This window comes from Hemitrygon akajei, chromosome 8, assembly GCF_048418815.1.
Source record: "Hemitrygon akajei chromosome 8, sHemAka1.3, whole genome shotgun sequence".
Lineage (NCBI taxonomy): Eukaryota > Metazoa > Chordata > Chondrichthyes > Myliobatiformes > Dasyatidae > Hemitrygon > Hemitrygon akajei.
This window is the reverse complement of record NC_133131.1, coordinates 113,930,520-113,950,772: the sequence shown is the minus strand read 5'-3', so window position 1 is coordinate 113,950,772 and position 20,253 is coordinate 113,930,520. Positions and strand designations below refer to the sequence as shown.

The following is a 20,253-nucleotide window of genomic DNA, read 5'->3' as shown; positions in this document are numbered from 1 at the left end:
GGACTGGGTAATTTGGAGAGGTTTAGAAGGCTAATCACTGGAGTATTGATTCATTGAATGAGTAGTGTATAAAATCATGAGGACCAAAGACAGAGTGAATGACCATGATCTTTTCCCCAGGGCTGGGGAATCAAGAACTGGAAGTTTAGATAGAGATAGAGGTTGAAGGTAAGAGTGGAAAGAGTTAATGAAAATCTGAGGGGTAACTTTTTCACCCAGAGGGTGGTCTATATACAGAATGAGCTGTCAGTGGAAGTGGTTGAAGCTGGTACGTTAACAACATTTAAGATTCACTTGGACAGGTGCATGAATTGGAAAGATTTAGAGGGATATGAGTGAAACTTAGGCAATTGGGACCAGCTTAGATGGGCATTTTGGTTGGCACGGACCAACTGGACTGTTTCCTTGCTGTATGAGATAGAAATAATCTTTCTGTCTTGGCGGGGGTTGGTGGGGGGAAGTCTAAACCATGTTTACAATAAGAGGTAGGAGGCTCAGAGGAAATTTGAGAAAGGATGTTTTCACACAAAGAATGGTTGGAGTCTTCAAAACACTACTACCCAGGTGGGTGGTGCAGACAGATACTGTCTTGGTAAGACATCTACATAAGCATATGAATCACTCAGAGAGAGAAGGCTTTGAACCAAGTGCAGATAAATGGGATGAATGCAATGATTAATATGGACATGATAGGCTTCTTTCTGATTCCATTTCGATGCAATACTGAAAGTGCTGAAGGTATCTAAAGGTACAAATGAATCATTAAAACATTCTCTCAGTTTGACATTTTTAAGAAGTGCATTGTTTATAAAAGCAATACCATGTGTCCTGGCTTAAATATCCTTCAGTCAGTGTCCTGGCCTAAATATCCTTCAGTTAGTATTGGAAAAAATGTAATCTGGTTAAAATGACACTGCCGCTTACTGAACACAAGTTGACTGCTATCATGCTATATTGCATGAATGACTGCATTTTGGAAGCTATAAAGTCGTTAGTCATATTGGATAGTTAACACTGAGCTGTTCACAAGAGGAGAAAACGAACAGGTACTGGCAGATAACTGGTTAAGTATTGTGATAAAGGTATTTCCATTAGTGACTCCTAAATAAGTGCTTAATCTTATAATTCATAAGTGGAGAGATTTTCAGTCTTAGGAAAAAATCATAGTGCTTAACATTTAAAGTTGAAGTGATGCAGGAATTTACACTCCATCACTTCATCTTGTTCAGATATATATTTTTAAATTGCTTGTAGTTACAGCTGTAGTAGAATATCAATAATGCAATCTTACAAAGTCTACATCACATTTATTGCAATTACTGATGATGAAAAGGAACTTTTTGAAATAGATTTAATTTCTTTAAAATGAATTTAAAAACACGATTTTGCGTGAGATTTACTGCCGAAATTTAAGCTTGGTTAGCAGAGTTCAGACCAGTATTTGGAAAGGCTATCTGTATCAGAATAAATGACACCAGTATCATTTGCTCAATTGCTTCTGCTTCCTCTGCAGTTTCTGTGAAAGTGTTGCATTTTGGCAGCCACCAGATGGAATGCAGAGAGCTGTCTTACTGAATGAATTTAACCTTCTACTCTGCCAAGACCGGTTAATACAAAAATAATATAACTAGCTATCTGTTTTCCCTCATCTAATCTGAGTGCATTAAAAACAGGTAGGAAACACTAGTTTTCTATGAAATTCAGAATATTGAATCTTAAACGTATATTAGGATATTTCTGTGTCCGACCTATCTTTAATATGCATACCTAAAATTCTAAATTACTATTGTTTGGAAAACCTAATTCAGGATAAATGTCTTAAGAGATGCATCGGACTACATCTACTGCCTATACCTAAATATCACACATCAGCAGCAGCAGCATGTATATAAATTTCTAATAACGCTGCTTCCTAGCCTGAAGGAAACTCGGAGCTGCAGCAGAAAGTGCGGAAATGATCGGGCTTGTGTCCGGACAGCCCCCTGGGACAGGGAGGTACAGCTGCAGAACTGACAACGCTTTGCTGAGCACTTGCTTGATATGTGTGGTATTAGTGTGTTTGTGTGTACGTGGGGAGGATAAGGAAAGAAAGGGGTTGGTTTAATAGCCTAAGTAGCTGGTTGGCTGCAGCTGTCTGGTGCTGAGAGAGAGGCAGAGGGTGGAACGGAAATGAAGTGTGCAGCATCTCTCTGTAGCAACTGTTGTTTGTGCTGGGATATGATGAATCAGTGATTGGCTTACGGACTGTCACTACTAACCTAATCATGAGGGGTTTGCGCCTGATTTAGCCAGCTTGTGAAGTATGATTCCTGCCCAGACCATTATTGTACAGGTAACGTAATGAGATGCTCTTTCCGTTGCTAAGCAAGTAATGTGTATTTGGTATGATGTTTGCTTAAAAATACAAGGAAAAACTGATTTTACTGCTTTCTAGTACAGCATCAGGCAATGCATTAATGTTGACATTAGGCATTGACAAGGGATAGCGTTTAATCAACAGATAACAGGATGGGATCGGTGTGTGTTTGGATCTAGGAGAGCTGCTGCAGCTACTTTGCAGGTGAATTACTAGCTGAGCACTTTTGTTCCCGTAGTTCTGTGAATGGTACGTGATGTGGCATATTCACGAGAAAATCGTTGCACTGCTGGCAAGAAATGGACACTCAAGAGTAATCATAAGTGAAACGCGTGTAATGCAGTGATGAAAACTGTTTGCAGAAGAAGATGATTATAATATTTTAGAAATGAAAATAATAACTGAAGTACCATGTTTCCTTTTGCCAGTGAAGTAAGATCTGCATAAATAACACAAGCACTGAACAGTACACAGCCAGGTTATGTTGCGGCAGGTTATCAAGCCTGTAGCGTCTATTTTTCCAGACCTGATGGCTCATTGAAAAGACAAAAACAATGCTCCTAACAGGCTTTTCATTCTAAGTCCCGGCAAAATTAAAAGAAATAATAATGGCAGCACATAATTAAGGTAGATGTTTTCAATCAAAGGGAATGACATGTATTGCGAGTATTATGCACGCTACAGATCGGGGTTGATGTAATATGTTTTCTGTAGTGCTCAGCAGAAGTAAGGACTGACAGTAGTATCTTCCAGTGACAGAGATGACCAATTCTTCCAGTACAGGGTGGAAACCTCTTTTGTTGTCTGCTGCTGTCTTTAATTAGTAAGGTTAGGGCGCTGCAAATACAACCTTAGCTTGAATAGGATTTTGATTAGTAGGGACCATTTTGCAGTCCCAAAAAATTCACAGTCAGATGTTCAGCTATACTTCCATGCTTAAAAAATGATTGCCATTAATATAATGTCTCGTTTTGGTTAGATTTATTTGTGCTCTAATGTAGTTTGACATTATATTTCAAAGGAGTATACGAATTTTATGTTAATTGTACTTGCATTCGGTTATTGACAAATGACATTTGAAAGAAAATGTATTAAGCTGGAAAAAATATGCATCGATAAACATTGGAAATTATTACTACAGGGTTATGTGGAATGTACAAATTGGCTACTGTTCAAGAGCCCGTGTACTTTAAATGAGGAGAGAAGATAGCTTTAAACCACTGCCCAACTCTCAGTGTCAATCATTGGATTGTCTTGGAGTCAGATTAGCAGTCGGGGTTTTATATATGACCTGATTAATGATTTCAAGTCACTTGGTTTGTATTTAGCAGAAGTTCTAAGAAACTGTTTAATGTATTTTAATAGTGGTGATACCGTGTAATTGCCAGGAGTTAAGATTATAGACTGGAAGAATATCTACAGTATATTTGAGAAAGCTTGAATTTAAATCAATTGAGAAGATCTGGATAACTTTTCCTGTACATCTAACTTTTAATATTCTGCTTCTCTCTACCATCATCATTTAATGCCTTTCACAAAATACGCATATACTGAAAGTTTTATGCTAGAAAATGTGATGTGCATATCTTTGCAATTCTTTTGGTGAGGGCTTTTTAAATGATAGTAATATTTCTATAAGAAAGTAGGAAATAAATACAGGCTCTATTTCTATAGATTAATTTTAAGATCGATTTTATGTATTTGCAGTATTTTAATATTTTCTCTATTATTAACAGTATAATACAAAATGTGTAGTAAGCTGCCAGATTTTCTTTTAACTGCAGTATTTTGTGAACCAATGGAAATAATAGTTTCTTTCTCATTGTCTGGAAAAAGCATACTGTCTCTGGCAAAGGACAGTTATAATTTCATTATGCAAAAGAAGCCCATACTAGCACATTCCCAAATATTCCACATTTGGTATGTTAGATTATAATACCTGGCTACCTATAAAAAGCATTATTTTGAATGGATTAAATGATTTGTAATAATCACCATTTTTACTCTTTTAAGTGAATGTTATGTGTATTACTATGTATACTACTTGCAACACTTGTTAAAATAAAAACTGCCTTGTTTGCTTGTTACTTGGATTTCTGCTTGTTCTGAGCACAAGGTTTCTTTCTGTAGTTGTGCACTATATGCAAGCTAACATTGTAGTCACACTATAGAGTCTCTCAAATTAAAACGTTATTCCGCGGATTTATTCATTTCCATTCAATGGAAGCACTGTTTCCAACATTACTAACATTTAGTTAGACCAGTTGGCAAGTTATCCAGTTTTGCCTATTCCATCTTTTTTGAAACAAGATGGAGTTTTCTATCACTTCTGCTTCTTTCCCTTTCCTCAAACAAGATGGTGTTTTTAAAAAATCAGTTCCATCTCATCCCCTACCTATCTCTTCATTGCTGGGTATATAATGTATAGATACTTTCAACCAATGTATAGGCATTGTCCCTGTAGACACTCACTCATCTACCCATTGGGAGATGTACCTCAGCATGTTGGGAGATGGTCCCTGGCTGCTTTTTCTTCATCTCCACATGCCAAATTAGAGACAGATGACAAAGTTTCCTCAGTAGGTAACCTAGTGAAAATGTTTCCCTTGGCTAAATATTAACTTTGAGATTAATAGCAAAGAGTGCATCATTTTAATGCTCTAGTTTAGAAATGCTTTTTCTGATCATGCAAGATTGAATGCAACTAAATGTACTTCAGTGAACATAGAATAGTACAGCATAGTACAGGTCATTTGGCGCATGATATTGTGCTGACCTTTTAACCTGCTCTAAGGTCAATCTAACCCTTTCCCATAGCTCTCTTTTTTATTTCATCCATATGCCTATCTATGAGTTTCTTGAATGTCCCTAATATATATATATATATATATATATATATATATATCTATGCCTGGAATCCTTCAATGTATTCTATGGAGTGGATAAGTAAGAATGAAAATCTTCCTGTTAAATATAATTTAGCAGAATGACCTGATAGCAGCTGTATATTTTAGCAACAAATGGGTGGTTATCCTGTGTTATCTGGAATCTAGACTATATTTAACATTTTACCTGTTTTTTTCCATTTTAAGGACATTGCTTTAGATTTGTAGTATCTGGTGTGATTAGCTGTTACATTGGACAACACTACTCAGACTGATTCAAAGCAGGATGACTTACAAACTTCAAGGTTAAGATTAAAGCAGGCTTTCTTGTAAGAAAACATTTTGCTACATCATAAAGCCTGACACTGACATTTTAATCTAGATGTTGCTAAATATACAGTAAACACAAAATAAAAATTTCTTGGAGGTAGGATGCTTGTCTGTTGTTTGTGGAGCATCTCACTGGGAAATGCATGGTTAAAACTTGAATGTGATGTGGTGATGAATTCTAGTGTTTCACACTGCTGTCCGTCAAAATAATTCAGAGAATTCTTCAGAATTATTCAAGTTCCGCAAAAATATTATGTGAGCAATCTCTAATAGGACCACACTCAACTAGATCCAGTGCATTGTCCTGAGTTGCTCCATGCCTTCATACAGAAGATGGGTAGGCAAGCCATGATTGAATGACAGGGCAAGTTTGAGGGGTTGTGGCCCATCTCTGTTTTCCTATGTTGTTCCTGTGTTCTTATTAACCCCACAGCCTTCAATCTCAATATAGACAAACATACTCAGTTTTCTTCATCATCTCCATGCAGGCAAAGACAGCAAGAAATGAGAGGAAGAACATCTATATGAGAGGTGTGGGAGAGATGGAGAGTCATGATTTCATTGTCTTGTTTGCAATACAGGAAACTGATTCCCAACCTCAGGAGCATGTGATCTAGCAGGTCTGCACACTGACAGTGCTTCATTGTGATCACTACATTCCCTTGGTTTTAATCCGGAGTAGATATCGTAATTACCATCTGAGCTGCTTACATCATCAGAAACGTGCTTATACTACAGCTTGCATGCAGCTTCCTTCTGCTTTACCTCTGCTGACTATCAGAGTAGTCTACCTGCATCCCCTTCCCTTAAAGAGGAAGACACCGAGCAAGGGAAATGGGAGGAAGAGGAAGAGATATTGGAAGTAGGAGGACAAGAAGTGGATGAAGAAGACTTCAATTCATTGTGTGTCATTGCACCTAATATACTCAGGAGCATCTCAAAGATCAGCAAAATAAGAAGAGAGCAGGTTAATTTTCATGCCCTCTCCCTGCCAATAATGAATTATTTTATATTATTTATTCTGTTATTGTAATCAACTATTGGCTCTTGACCTGAGGAAGTGAGGGGAAATGAACACAACTCTATCCACTTTAATGGAGCACTGATCAAGAAAGTGCTTACATAAATTTGACATGTCCACAAGGATTCTTGAACTCGCTATAGAAACTGGTTTGCTCTGAACTAACGTAACCTGCAGAGAGTTGTAAACACTGCCAAGTCCATCACAGGTTCATCACATTCTTCCATCTAGTCTGTTTTGACAGCACATTGCTTCAAGAAGGCTGATAGAAACATCAAGGATACCTGCCATCCTGCCGTACCCTTTTCACTTCTCTGTCTTCTGGGAGATGATGCAGGAGCTTGATATCCCAGACAACCAGACCCAAGAACAGCTTCTTCCTCACTGCTTTCAGACTTCTGAACCAATCGCCTCTTTCACACCCCTTTCCAGTAGTGGTGCTATTCTCCTATACGCTTAATTCTACTTCTTTTGGTGATTCTGTAATTGTCACCTCAGTCTGCACTGCAATTTACCATTTTGTTCTTGTATTTGTTGTTGTGTTTGTTATTATCATGTATACTGTTTACTCTCAACTTCATATTGGCCAGGAATTTCATTGCACCTTGGTGTATATGTTAATAAACTACCGGTAATCTGAATCTGAAATGTTGATTCACCTTAAAAAGGGTCCTAACCGTTTCCACTTGCCAGGTCAGTTTTAATTGATATTCTGTGCCATATGATTGTTAATTTGCTCTTCACTATCAAACTGCTCTCCTGTTAACTTAGCAGTTAAATAAACCTTGCAGAGTAGATAGTTCCAGTTTTAAATTACAACATGCACTGAATTAACTGACTTGAGCCTTGAAATACCTGGACAAACCTTATTATCCTTCAGTGTTTGCATAAGTGCTAGTCAGGGAGAGGTTTACCTTTTGTACTGATCAACTAACTCATAGATCCAGTCTAGTGCAGATTGTCTTCCACAAAATCAGATGCTACGTAAATGCAAACTGCTGCTGCTCACTTGATGAACAATTGTTGGTGTATGATTTCTATTTTACTGGATTTTGAAAAAGAACTTAGTTAACATGCTACACATCATTACCTTAATTTTATCCATTGTCTGAAAAAATGCATAAAATTAGTTCCACATTGTCCTGTATAGGCTTTCTAAAGGCTTATTCTATAAAAGCTGGCAATTCCAGTTGCTGGACAAGCTTGAAACTCTCCTTAGAGGGAAGAAGTCTTTTAAAGAAGTAGTCACTTAAGTAGAGTTGAATGCTGTACACACTATAATTATCAAACATTATGTTATATGAAAGAAGCTAGGAAATTAGAGAGCCACTCACTTAATGTCAATATGTCTGATCTTGACATGTGAAAAAGGCATCCAAGGTGAAGTATGGCTTAGAAAAATACAAAGGGGCTATGCAGGCACACAAAGGCTGGAGCTGAAGGTAGAAACACAATGTAGCTTGAAGATATTCAGACGCCAAATCAAAGGGATTAGGATGTTGCATGCAAAAACTACAAACCACTATGAAGTTAACTAATTGAGAAGGATCCAATGTGAAAAATGTGGTGGCCACTTTATTAGGTACATCATCAATGCAAATATCTAATTGGCCAATCACGTAGCAGCAACTCAATGCATAAAAGCATGCAGACATGGTCAAGAGGTTAAGTTGTTGTTCAGACCAAACATCAGAATGGGGAAGAAATGTAATAGAAATGGTTTTGATCAGGACTATCAAGACTAGGACTGGTAGATTGGGTAACAGCTTCTTCCCCAGGCTGTGAGACAAATGAATACCTAGCCACTAACGAAGTCTCATCACTAGGACAGAGGTGTTTACTGTTTACTGTTTACGTGTACTTCACACTTTACATCCATTTTGAATTATATTTTATGTGCTGTGTGTGATGTATGTGTTGGGGTGAACTATGGTGTGGAGGAATGCTGGTTCGTTTGGTTGTATATATGTGCTGTCAGATGACAAACTTGAACATTGACAGTGGAATGTTTGTTGGTGCCAGATAGGGTGGTTTGAATATCTCAGAAACTGCTGATAAAACATAGAAATCTACAGCACATTACAGGCCCTTTGGCCCACAATGTTGTGCAGACCATGAAGCCTACTCTAGAAACTGCCTAAAATTTCCCTAGCGCATAGCCCTCTATTTCCCCAACCTCCATGTACCTAACTAAGAGGCTCTTAAAAGACCCGATTTGATTTATGCACTTCCACCATCGCCATGGGCAGTGCATTCCATGCACCCACTACTCTTTATCTGAAAAGCTTACCCCGACATCCCCTTGGTACCTATTTTGAAGCACCTTATAACTATACGTGCTTGTGTTAACCATTTCAGCCCTGGGAAAAAGCCTCTGGCTATCTACATGATCAATGCCCCTCAGCATCTTATACACCTCTATCAGGTCACCTCTCATCCTCCGTCACTCCAAGGAGAAAAGGCCAAGGTCACTCAATCTATTCTAACACTGGACCTCCTGTATTTTTCACTCAAAACATTCTCCAGAATATACAGAGAGGGGTGTGAAAAACACCCAGTCAGTGGCAGCTTCTGTGGGCAAGAACGCCTTGTTAATGAGAGAGGGCAGAGGATAGTGGACAGGCTAGTTCAAGCTGACAGTAAATCAAGTCACTGCACCTTACGACGGTGTGCAGAAAAGCAGCTCTGAATGCACAACACATAGAAACTTGAAGAGGATAGGCTACAGCAGCAGAAGACCATAAAAATACACTCAGTGACCACTTTATTAGGTACAGGAGGTACCGAATAAAGTGGTCACTGAGTGTATATTCATTGGCGGATGTGGTTAAAGAATTATTTAAGATAAAATGAATGAAAAATGCTACATTCTTTAAATAATTAATTCCTTTAACTTAGATACTCAAGTGTATAGAATCAAATTCCTTACTACACTAGGATGGAAGAATCACTGATCAAATCAAATCAGATTTATTATGATGACAGTCAATTGTACAACAGAGTAAAAACAGAAATATTCAGCATCTGTCAAGGAAAATATTTCAGAGCAATCACCTTTCATCGGATGTAGACAAGGTTGAAGCTGAGAGTGTTTTAATGTGCAGAAGGGATGGAATAGAGAGAACACTGATAGTGTCAGTGATGCAAATGGCTTTGATGTTGGCCACGAGAGAAGATCGTGAAGGTTACTAGTGGCAGGTGATGTGTCTGAAGGAAGTATGGGCTCTGATCAACAGAACACCACAGCAATTGGTACTGCAACCCTTGCTTCTCAATAAGCAAGTACTTAGACAGTAACTTCTCAAATGACTCAAAGATTGCTGGCAGTGAGTCAGGGAGTATTTTGGAGTTATGTGAAAGTACCTGCTATTAATTCAAACTGGAACCAGTCTTCAGTTTTTATTGTAAACTGCAAGCAGTAAACTGAAGTTAAAAGCCCACAAGCTAAGAGATATGATTTGCAAAATGGTGACCGTGAGGCATTTGCACATGCAAGGACCAAATGTTAAGACAGTGGGGTTGTGTTAATTGGCTTTGCACCATTGTGACTTGAGCTCAAGCTGTCAGTTCAGACTGATGTTGTCACTTAGCATATCAAACATGGTCACAGAGATAGGCAATCAATAGTTTGAGTACTCAGGATATTTGTGCACCTTGACAATATTAAATTTGAGGTGCCTGGCTCTCTGTCATCAGAAGTTTTTAGAATATCTGTGGCAATTATTTGCTTGCAAAATAGGTGTTTGAATCTTCAGAGGCGTCTTATCAACTACAATGTGCTTCCACTTTAAGTAGGTACCTCAATGGAACCATTTGTCAACTCAAAGTATTGAAGTAAACAGTCATTGTAACTATTGAAATTGTATTGAATCAGCTGTTAACTTTGACTTTTAAGGTATAAAAATGTGATGTATTTTTGGGTTTGTTAGCCTCTACCAAGGTGACTCCCCAATGATGGTCTACTTTTTGTGATGAAAAAAGACTTCTGTATCACCAACTTCATTGACTCTCCAGTGACTTTGTTCACAGTCTCAACATTTGGGACCTCGTCTGGGATACATTTGTGACCCACTGTGTGGCCAACGACTTAAGTAGTTGAAGGTGGTGAGTATTTTTAAGAGTAGCCCCAATGCTTAGGTCAGAGTTCACATGGTCAGTTCAATGACCACGGGATCACAAAGTATCAAAGAACATGGGAGAGAGAGAGAGAGAGAGAGAGAGAGAGAGAGTGCGTGCATGTGTGTGTGTAAAAAGACCAGCAATCAGACAGTGTTTGGGTAGTTTGGTGAGGCAGGGCCACTAGTGACGGCTACTGACTGTTTAGGATGTCAGAGGGATACGTGTATAGTTGGGATACTGTCTAGTAGTATATTCGTTTGTGAGTGGGTTTGCGTGTTTTAAGAATAAGTTTGAAACTTTTTGGAGTAACAGACTTTTACATGAAAGGGACTCTTATATTGAGTGAAAGGTTATAACTAAGGATAGCTGTTAGGATGGCATCTATTGAGGTAAGACAACGACATGTTGAGAACCCTGACGATCCCAGCAAGCCCTTGACCCTGATTGCTACCATTCACAGACTCCACCCCTGGGGAAAAGCAGAGCAATTTGTATGAACTGCCTTCACTTAATGTTGCTTGTGGGAATTCAGAATTCTGATGCAAGCTCAAGGAAGTGATTGAAATTCCAGATGTATTCCAAAGATATGTATGTGTGTGAAAGCAAAATGCCTGAGGGATACGTGGGACAGGGTGTGTGGGATGGTAGATGGGTAACTACTGGTGATGCCAGTAAAGGGGATAGATATCATTTCTTTAAAGGTGAAATGAAGCAGTGACTAGTGGAGGTGAGAGTAACTGGGGAATGTTAATGTCAGTGGTTCAGAGAACTGATGAGCTAGCCATGGTGTTATACAGAGCGTAAATATTGAGTATACTGTATGAGGAGTGCATAGGACTGGACAGTCCAGAGAAGGATGATCTAGTCTTCCTGAAAATGCTGAAAGAAGCCCAAAGTTAAACCCACCAAGAAGTTTTAGATATTGGATAGCAGTAGGATCAACCTATCCCACAATAGTAGCATAGGCCGGGAGATAAAACGAAGGAGGGGGAAGATAAGTCATAAAGTAACTGTAATGGATGTAGCTGCTGTGAAGATACAGAAATTTGTTTTGTGTGCCAGCAGCCGGGGCCCCTAGCAAAGAACTGGCAGAATAGACGCAGAAGGAAAAAGGAGATGATTTGATACAGCTGTGGCCTCTCAGACCATGGTTGGAGGCAGTGCTCTAAAAAGGGAGGAAGGTGTGAGAGTCACTCACCAAAACGGACAGAAATGACAATGCCCTTTCTGTCCAATTTGACCTCTGACCAGCTTAGAGAGCTGTTAAATATAGCATCCATGTTTGAGAAATGGCTGGCAGTAGTGGTCACCCACAGATGTACAGGAAAGGTTTATTAGAGGGCTGGGGTCAGCATTGTGATAGGTTAGTGGACACGCGCTCATCAGTGTCAATAACTGACCTACCCTTCCCACGACTGGAGAAGGGATTTACATATCAGTGCTGATCGTAAAACAACAAGGGCAGAGAGAAGTGAGCCTCAATATCTCAAATTGAGGGACTGCAGTATGCCCAAACAGTGAGGTACTGAAATGGAGATAGGTGCATTAAATAGGGCAGGTGCTAGCATAGATTCAGGAAAGGGAGAAATCACATGGACGTGACAGGGACAACAAACAAGTATGATCCACAAGGCAGACACCATGGCCCACAGCGAGACAGCAGGAACAGTGTGGGAGTCACGTTAGAAAGTCCCAGGAGTAGGGCCCCAATGTAGACAAGAACTGTAGAAGCTGTGCAGTTGCCTGCAGAAGGAGCAACAATTAATGTAAAGACACACCAGAAAGGCAGAGTAAGGGGCAGAAAGGAAAAGAGTGTGCAGGCCATGGAGCAAAGATGTAGCAGAAGAACATGAGACAGAATTTGAAGAGAAGGAAACTAATTGGAGCCAATTTAGTTAGATTAAATGGAGATGTGAAGGACAACTACAACCAGGTAATGTGTTGAGGGATAGAGCAAAAAAAACAGCAGCAACATATTGCAGATCAGAGAGAGGTGGAGGGAGGGAAGATGGTCACACCTCAGCGAGTGACCAAGACATATTAAGGGAGCTGCCTGAAAAGGCTCCCAGGTGGATAGGACCAGAATCAGAATCAGGTTTTTTTTATCATTGGCATGTGTTGTGAAGTTTGTTAACTTAGCCCCAGCAATACAATGATAATATAGAAAGAAAAATAAGTAAATCATTACAGTAAATACAGTATATATATGATTATTAGATTAAGAATAGTGCAAAAATCAAAGTAATATATATATTTAAAAATGAGGTAGTGTTCATGGGTTCAATGTCCATTTAGAAGTCGTATAGCAGAGGGGAAAGCTGGTCCTGAATCTCTAAGTGTGCCTTCAGGCTTCTGTATCTCCTTCCTAATGGTAACAATGAGGAGAGGGCATGTCTGGAGGGTGTGAGGGTCCTTTCTGAGGCACTGCTCCTTGAAGGTGTCTTGGATACTACAGAAGCTAGTACCCAAGTTGGAGCTGACTAATTTTACAACTTCTGCAGCTTCTTTCAGTCCTGTGCAGTAGCCACTCCACCCCACTCTCCCCATACCAGATGGTGATACAGCCTGTCAGAACACCCTCCACGGAGCATCTATAGAAGTTTAGAGTGTTTTAGGTGAGAAACCAAATCTCTTCAAACTCCTAATGAAATATAACCTCTGCCTTACTTTCTTTTTATACCTGCATCAATATGTTGGGACCAGGTTAGATCATCAGCGATCTTGACACCCGGGACTTGAAACTGCTCCCTCACTCCACTTCTGATCCCTCCAAGAGAATTGATTTGTGTTCCCTCATTTTACCCTTACTGAAGTTCACATTCATCTCTTTTGTCTTACTGACATTGAGTGCAAGATTGTTGCTGCAGTGCCACTAAACTAGCTGCTATATCTTGCTCCTATATGTCCTCTCATCTCCATCTGAGATTCAACCAACAATGGTTGTGTCATCAGCAAATTTATAGATAGTATTTGAGCTATACCTAGCTACACAGTCGTGTGAGGGAGTAGAGCAGTGGGCTAAGCACACGCCCCTGAGATGCACCAGTGTAGATTGTCAGCAAGGAGGAGATATTATCACCAATCCGCATGGATTGTGGTCTTCCGGTTAGGAAGCTGAGGATCTAATCGCAGAGGGAGGTACAGAGGCTCAGGTTCTGTAACTTTTCTATCAGAACTGTGGGAATGATGGTGTTAAACGCTGAGCTATGGTAACAAACAGCATCCTGTATAGTACAGGTGATCTGAGGCCATGTGAGGAGCCAGTGAGATTGTGTCTGCTGTAGACCTATTGTGGTGATTGGCACATTGCAGTGGGTCCAGGTCCTTGCTGAGCAGGAGTTCATTCTAGCTGTGACCAACCGCTGAAGGCATTTTGTCGCCGTGGATGCGAGTGCTACTGGACAACTGTCATTAAGGCAGCTCACACAGGTGGTGCTTTGATAAATGACACCTGTGTCTGTGTGCAGACCCGGCGAGGCAGCCAGTGGAAACACTGGACCCTATGACTCACCTTAAACCACATGACTCACCTTCTTGTTGCCCTCACAAGGGATCAGGTCTACCCATTAACAATGTCATTTTAGAGAAGCTGTGATGAACGCCAGCCCTGCTGCTTCACATCTGACCTGATACAAGTAGACCCACAGATGAAAGAGAACGGAAATACAAATGCAGAAGGCATGGAGAGAGTGTGTCAGCAAACTGTAATAAAGTGTTAAGGTAATGCAGCATCTGAACTTTGCAATGAAGGCTGGTTCTGGAAGGTAGATGATTAGTTGTATGGATTAGAATAGAAAGATATTGGGGAAAATAGATGGGAAAGGATCTGAGTTACAGCAGGGACATCAAGTTCTACAACCTTGATGGCAAGACAGACTGGGAAAGAGAAGAAATTACACGCAGCATCTAAAGGCATTGACCTCCAGCGTGGAATGGGTGTGTGGACAAAGGAGCTGTTTTTCTCAGCTGGGTCAACGACCGCAAGGATAATCCAGGAGGAGGAGCTACTAGGGTGAGTTCCTTGCAGGCATTCAAATAGAGACCACTCCAACCCTCCTGTACCCTTCACTTTGGATCCTTTCTCCAATTACTAGAGGGTCTGAGAGACTTGTCAGATTATTCTGACAATCTTTTGTCATTGTGTGGAATGTGAGCAGTTGTCTGTGAGTCTGATACAGTTAGCTTGCTGATGGCCCCTGCCCACAGAGTAACTACTAGCCACTGCTGAGTTTTAGCTATCAGAGGATAAATGGACGAAGATGAGGATATGACGGGCCAGCGGGGGAGGAGGCAACAAGCACAAGAATGACAAAACTGCATTTTAAAGACTGTTTGACAGTGAGAGGACAGAAGTATCCAAGGAGAAGATGTGATCAAATCTCTAATGTTTTGTTGTCTTTTCTGTTTAATCTTATAGCTAGCCAGTTAGGGATGATAATGTAAATGCAGATGCACATAGAGACATAATAGATCAGTAATTGGAGAAAGGATCCAAAGTGAAGGGTATTTTTGCTACCCTACTTAATTAGATCCTCCTTAACATTTGGCTTTCCTGGGACAGATTTCTGTCTGGGGCCAAGAGGAAGGTATGTTAGGGAGTATTCAAGAGTTATATGAATTTAGTAGATATTAATTCAAATAGGAACCAGTCTTCAGTTTTTATTGTAAATTGCAAGCAGTAAACTGGTTAAAAGCCCACAGACTGAGATATGGTTTGCAAAATGATGAACATGCGATGTCTGCATATGCGTGAGCCAACCATTAAGACAATGGGGCTGTGTTAATTGGCTTGCTTAAAACAAAGCCATATGGGCTAAGTTATTTGCACCATTATGACTTGATTTCAAGCTGGCAGACCAAATGGATGTTAACACTTAGCCTATCAAACATGGTTACAGGTATGGATAATCAATAATTTTTGTGTACTTAGAGACAGTATTGACAACTTTACTTTTGAGTGTGTGGCTTTCTGTTGTGAGAAGGTTTTAGAATATCTGTGCTAGTTATTTGCTGCAAACAAAGGTGTTTGAATGTTTAGAGGTGTCTTAGCAATTACAATGTGCTTCCACTATAAATATGTACTATATCTCAAAGAAATCATTTGTCAACCCAAGTGTTGAAGTAAACAATGTCATTGTAACTATTGAAATTGTATTGAACCGCCTGCCGTTGACTTTGATCTTAAGGATATAATAATGTGGTGTACTTTTAGATTTGCGAGCCTCTACCAAGGGTGCTTCCGGAATGTTGTGTTGAATGAAGACTTTTATATCTCTGGCTTTAGTGTCTCTCTAGTGGCTTTGCTCACAATCACAACAGTGAGATAGATCATCTTCAGCTGTGCAGTATTACTAATCAGTTGGTAGGATTGGTGATGAAACAGCACATGGAATTGAATCCTGAAGGAAGTGATATGATGCATTCTGGGAAGACTCATAGGGCTAGGCTGGGTACAATGAGTGCTAGGATTCTAGGGACTACTGAGAAACAAAGGGATCTTGGTGTACATGTCCAATGGTCTCTGAAGGTTGCAATATGTGGGTGGTATGATTAAAACGTCATACACAATTCTTAACTTTATTAGCTGAGGCAATGAATATAAGAACAAAAGGTTAGGTACAACTTGATGAAACATTGGATAGGCCATGGCTGGATACTATACACAGTTCTGGTCAGCAAAATATAGGAAGGAAGTGATTGGAGAAAGTGTAGATGAGATTCACCAGGATGTTGCCTGGAATTATTTGTTCCAGTTATGCAGAGAGGCTGTTTTCTTTGGAGCACAGAGGGCCAAGCGGTTACCTGATGAAGGTTACCTCCCACTGTGTGAGATCGCTGCTCATTCTCCTATGTTCCAGGGAATAAAGTCCTAACCTATTCAACTTTTCCCTGTAAGTCAGGTTCTCAAATCCCAGCAACATCCTTGTGAATTTTCTCTGCACTCTTTCAAGCTTACTGGTATCTTTCCTGTAGGTACAGTAGATGACCAGAACTGTACACGATACTCCAAGTTCAGCCTCACCTATATCTTGTTATATCTTCAACACAGCATCCTAATTCCTGTACTCAATGGTCTGATTTATGAAGGCCATTATGCCACAAGCTGTGTAGACACTACTTATCTACATAAGGCAGAGTGCAGGGAAGATCTACAAGGATATTGCTGGGTCTCGAGAATCTGAGTTATAGGGAAAGGTTGAAAAGGTTTAGGGCATCATTCCTGGAGCATGAGAATAAGAGCAGATCTGAAATTGGGTGAGACTGGAACTACAGGTCATAGTTTTCGGATAAAAAGTGAAACATTTAAGGGGAATGTAAGGGAGCATTTCTTCATTCACAGTGCGGTGCAGGTGTAGAATGAACTGTCAGCACAGATGGTGGATACACGCTCATAGAGTCATAGAAAAGTACAGCACAGCAACAGGCCCTTCAGCCCATCTAGTCCATGCCAAGTCATTTAAACTGCCTACTACCATCAACCTACACCCGGACCATAGCCCTTCACATCCTTACCATCCATATACTGTACCTATCCAAACTTCTGTCAAACGTTGGACTTGAGCTCTCATGCGTCACCTGTGCTAGCAGCTCATTCCATACTCTCACGACTCTCTGAGTGAAGAAGTTTCCACTCATGTTCCCCTTAAACTTTTCACCTTTCAACCTTAACCCATGACTTTTAGTTGTAATCCCACCCAACCTCAATTGCAACATTTCAGAGGTGTTTAGATAGGTATGTGAATGTGAGGTTATGGAGAGTAATGATGCAGGTAGATGGGACTATGAAGAAAAATAGGTTGGCATGAACTGGATGGGCCAAAGGGCCTGGTTCTGTTCTGTAGTGCTCTATTACTCTATTGACTTGACAAATCAGACAGCATCTCTGGGGTGGGGTGGGGGAGATAGTTGAAGTTTTGATTTGAAATCCTGCCTGTCTGACTTTTTAACCTGGAACATTGACTCTGTTCCCTCCTCACTCATGCTGCCTGAACTGCTTTATTTTATGTATTTATTTTGATTTATTTATAGAGCACTTTCTACGCAATGTAGTTCAAAGTGCTTTATAGTGGGATAAAGTGCAAACACGAAATAAAAGGCAAAACGATGTTACTTATTGCAAAGTTTTGAGCTGGACTTTAGAAGTGTCAACTGAGTTCATCCCTTATAGTTTTAGGTTTTGAATTCCACAGTTTAGGAGTGTGGTACAAAAAAGCTGACCTGCCAATTATCTTTTGAGGTAGATTGTTTAAATTTGAGTGACTGGCAGAAGAAGACCTGAGAGCTTGAGGAAGATTATAAAACGGAAGCGATTCTGTGATGTACTGTGGTCCTAGACCATTAGAAGCTTTCAAAACAAGTAGGAGAACCTTAACATCAGTCCAATAAGATACAGGAGCCAATGCAGGATAACTAGTTTGGAAGTGATAAACTCCCTCATCCTGTTTTCAGTTAAAAGTCTAATAGATTTTGTTTGTCAATAGATTGCTTAGGAAGGTTAGTAAAATGTGCTTTGTAGTAATCTAGTCTAATCTATATTAAGGCATGAATTAGTTTTAACTAATTTTAACCTAACATACCTTTGTAATATTTCAATGCTACTCTGGTCATTTTCTTTATGAAGGATTTAAAATTCAAATCTGAATCAAGGATAACACCAGGTTTGTTATTCTGATATTACAAGTTCTACAGTTTATATATTTTTTTCTCCTTTGGCTTTGGAACTAACCAAAAGTATTTCAGTTTTATCTTCATTTAGTTTGAGGAAATTATTGCTCATTCATCTGTGTATTGCATTCTTAGCAAAAATCAGAGAAGAAGGGTGCTATCATCATCAGGCTTAACTGAGATATGCAATTGTGTGTCATCTGTATAAGTGTGGAAATCAAGTTTGTGCTCTCTATTGATGTCTCCTAAGCGGAACATGTATAAGGAGAAGAGTAGGAGACCAAGATCTGAGCAAAGCCAAAAGGTATACTGTATCTCTTAGAAAATTGGTCTTTAAGACAGATCAATTTGTGTCCTTTCTTGTTTGTCACTTAGATCTTCAGCCTGTTGACTTGAGTAATAAATAGTGCATATGCAGAAGAAGTTAATTATGATAGATGCTGTTTTAAGAGTAAAATTCATTAGTAGGTCATGTGGCAAAGTTCCAGTTGAAATTTTATTGTTTTGGTTTCTTTATCCTGCTGGTTTCAAGGATACTAGCTTACTACTCTAATTCCTCTTTCAATGATCTTATTAGATTAGCTCAGTATACTGTACAGTTAGAAGTAAACTTGCCTCATGCTGAGTTCATGAGGAAGAACACATCTTTACCACAAATTGGGCCTAGGGCTGAATTAGAAATTCCTGGCATGAATTCTAGGCTGAGATGATTGACTTCCAACACCACAGCAATTTTCTTTGAGCTATTTTTAAGTATTATTTTGCTTGTACAAATGCTACTTCAACAATAAAATAGCCTTTTCAATATGGAAAATGTCCACACTTGCAGTGCTCCAGCATAGGTGTATAAGATGATGAGAGGCATTGATCGTGTGGGTAGTCAGAGGCTTTCTCCCAGGGCTGAAATGGTTGCCGCAAGAGGGTACATTTTTAAAGTGCTGGGGAGTAGGTACAGAGGAGCTGTCAGGGGTAAATATTTTACTCAGAGAGTGGTGAGTGCATGGTATGGGCTGTCAGCAATGGTGGTGGAGGCGGATATAATAGGGTCTTTTAAGAGACTTTTGGATAGGTACATGGAGCTTAGAAAAATAGAGGGCTATGGGTAAGCCTAGTAATTTCTAATGTAGGGACATGTTCGGCACAACTTTGTGGGCCAAAGGGTCTGTATTGTGCTGTAGGTTTTCTATGTTTCTATGCCCTTTCTGTGATTACTGATGATCAATAGATATGAACTTGTATTTGTCAGCTGATAATGCAGCAGCGTACAAAAATTCTTCAACTTATTTTCATTGTTTAATCTTGAGTATGATATTCAAACCTTACAGTAATACAGGAAGCTATCTTGCATTAAATCACCTCTGTAAGCAAGTTTTACTGAGGATATTGTGCCCAGTAGGTATTGAGATTGCTTTTCAAGTCCTGAGTAGTGTCAGTGGGAGAGCAGCATTTCATGCAGGGGAGATTATTTAAATTGCTGATGATATTTAGAAGGATGTGTTTGCTTATTATTAAGTGGATTCAAAGAGACACAAAAGGTCTTTCCAGCTGTGGAAGTTCACCACTGCCTAAAAGTTCATCGCCAGTCAGAACCACTACATTGACATCATCCTAACATCCCACTTTTAAACATTAATTTCCATTGATTTCAGTCACTGCTATATAATACATCTACTGTAGTTCTCTCACTTGGGGCAAATTGTGACAAGTCTTAAGAACCATGGAATGTTACGCAGGTTTTTTGAGTTTAGGATGTGGACATTTTAGTCTTATAGTCTTCTGTGTTTTTTGCCTGATCTTTCCTTTTTTTGTCCATGGAGGGGGATTGGGGGTGTCAATGTGCCTGTTCTGTTTTGTTAATTTTTTTGTGTGGGAGGAGG

At 39.6% G+C, this 20,253-nt stretch overlaps 1 protein-coding gene across 1 annotated transcript in view; it reads left to right on the top strand.

The window, feature by feature from the left end:
• The first annotated feature begins 2,164 nt into the window (after positions 1-2,164).
• LOC140732165 (E3 ubiquitin-protein ligase HECW1-like) overlaps positions 2,165-20,253 on the top strand; it is a 453,787-nt gene continuing 435,698 nt past the window's right edge. Inside the window, 1 exon segment of the mRNA XM_073054406.1 lies at positions 2,165-2,332. Within this exon segment, the coding sequence (XP_072910507.1) occupies positions 2,303-2,332 (30 nt within the window). The 5' untranslated portion in view covers positions 2,165-2,302.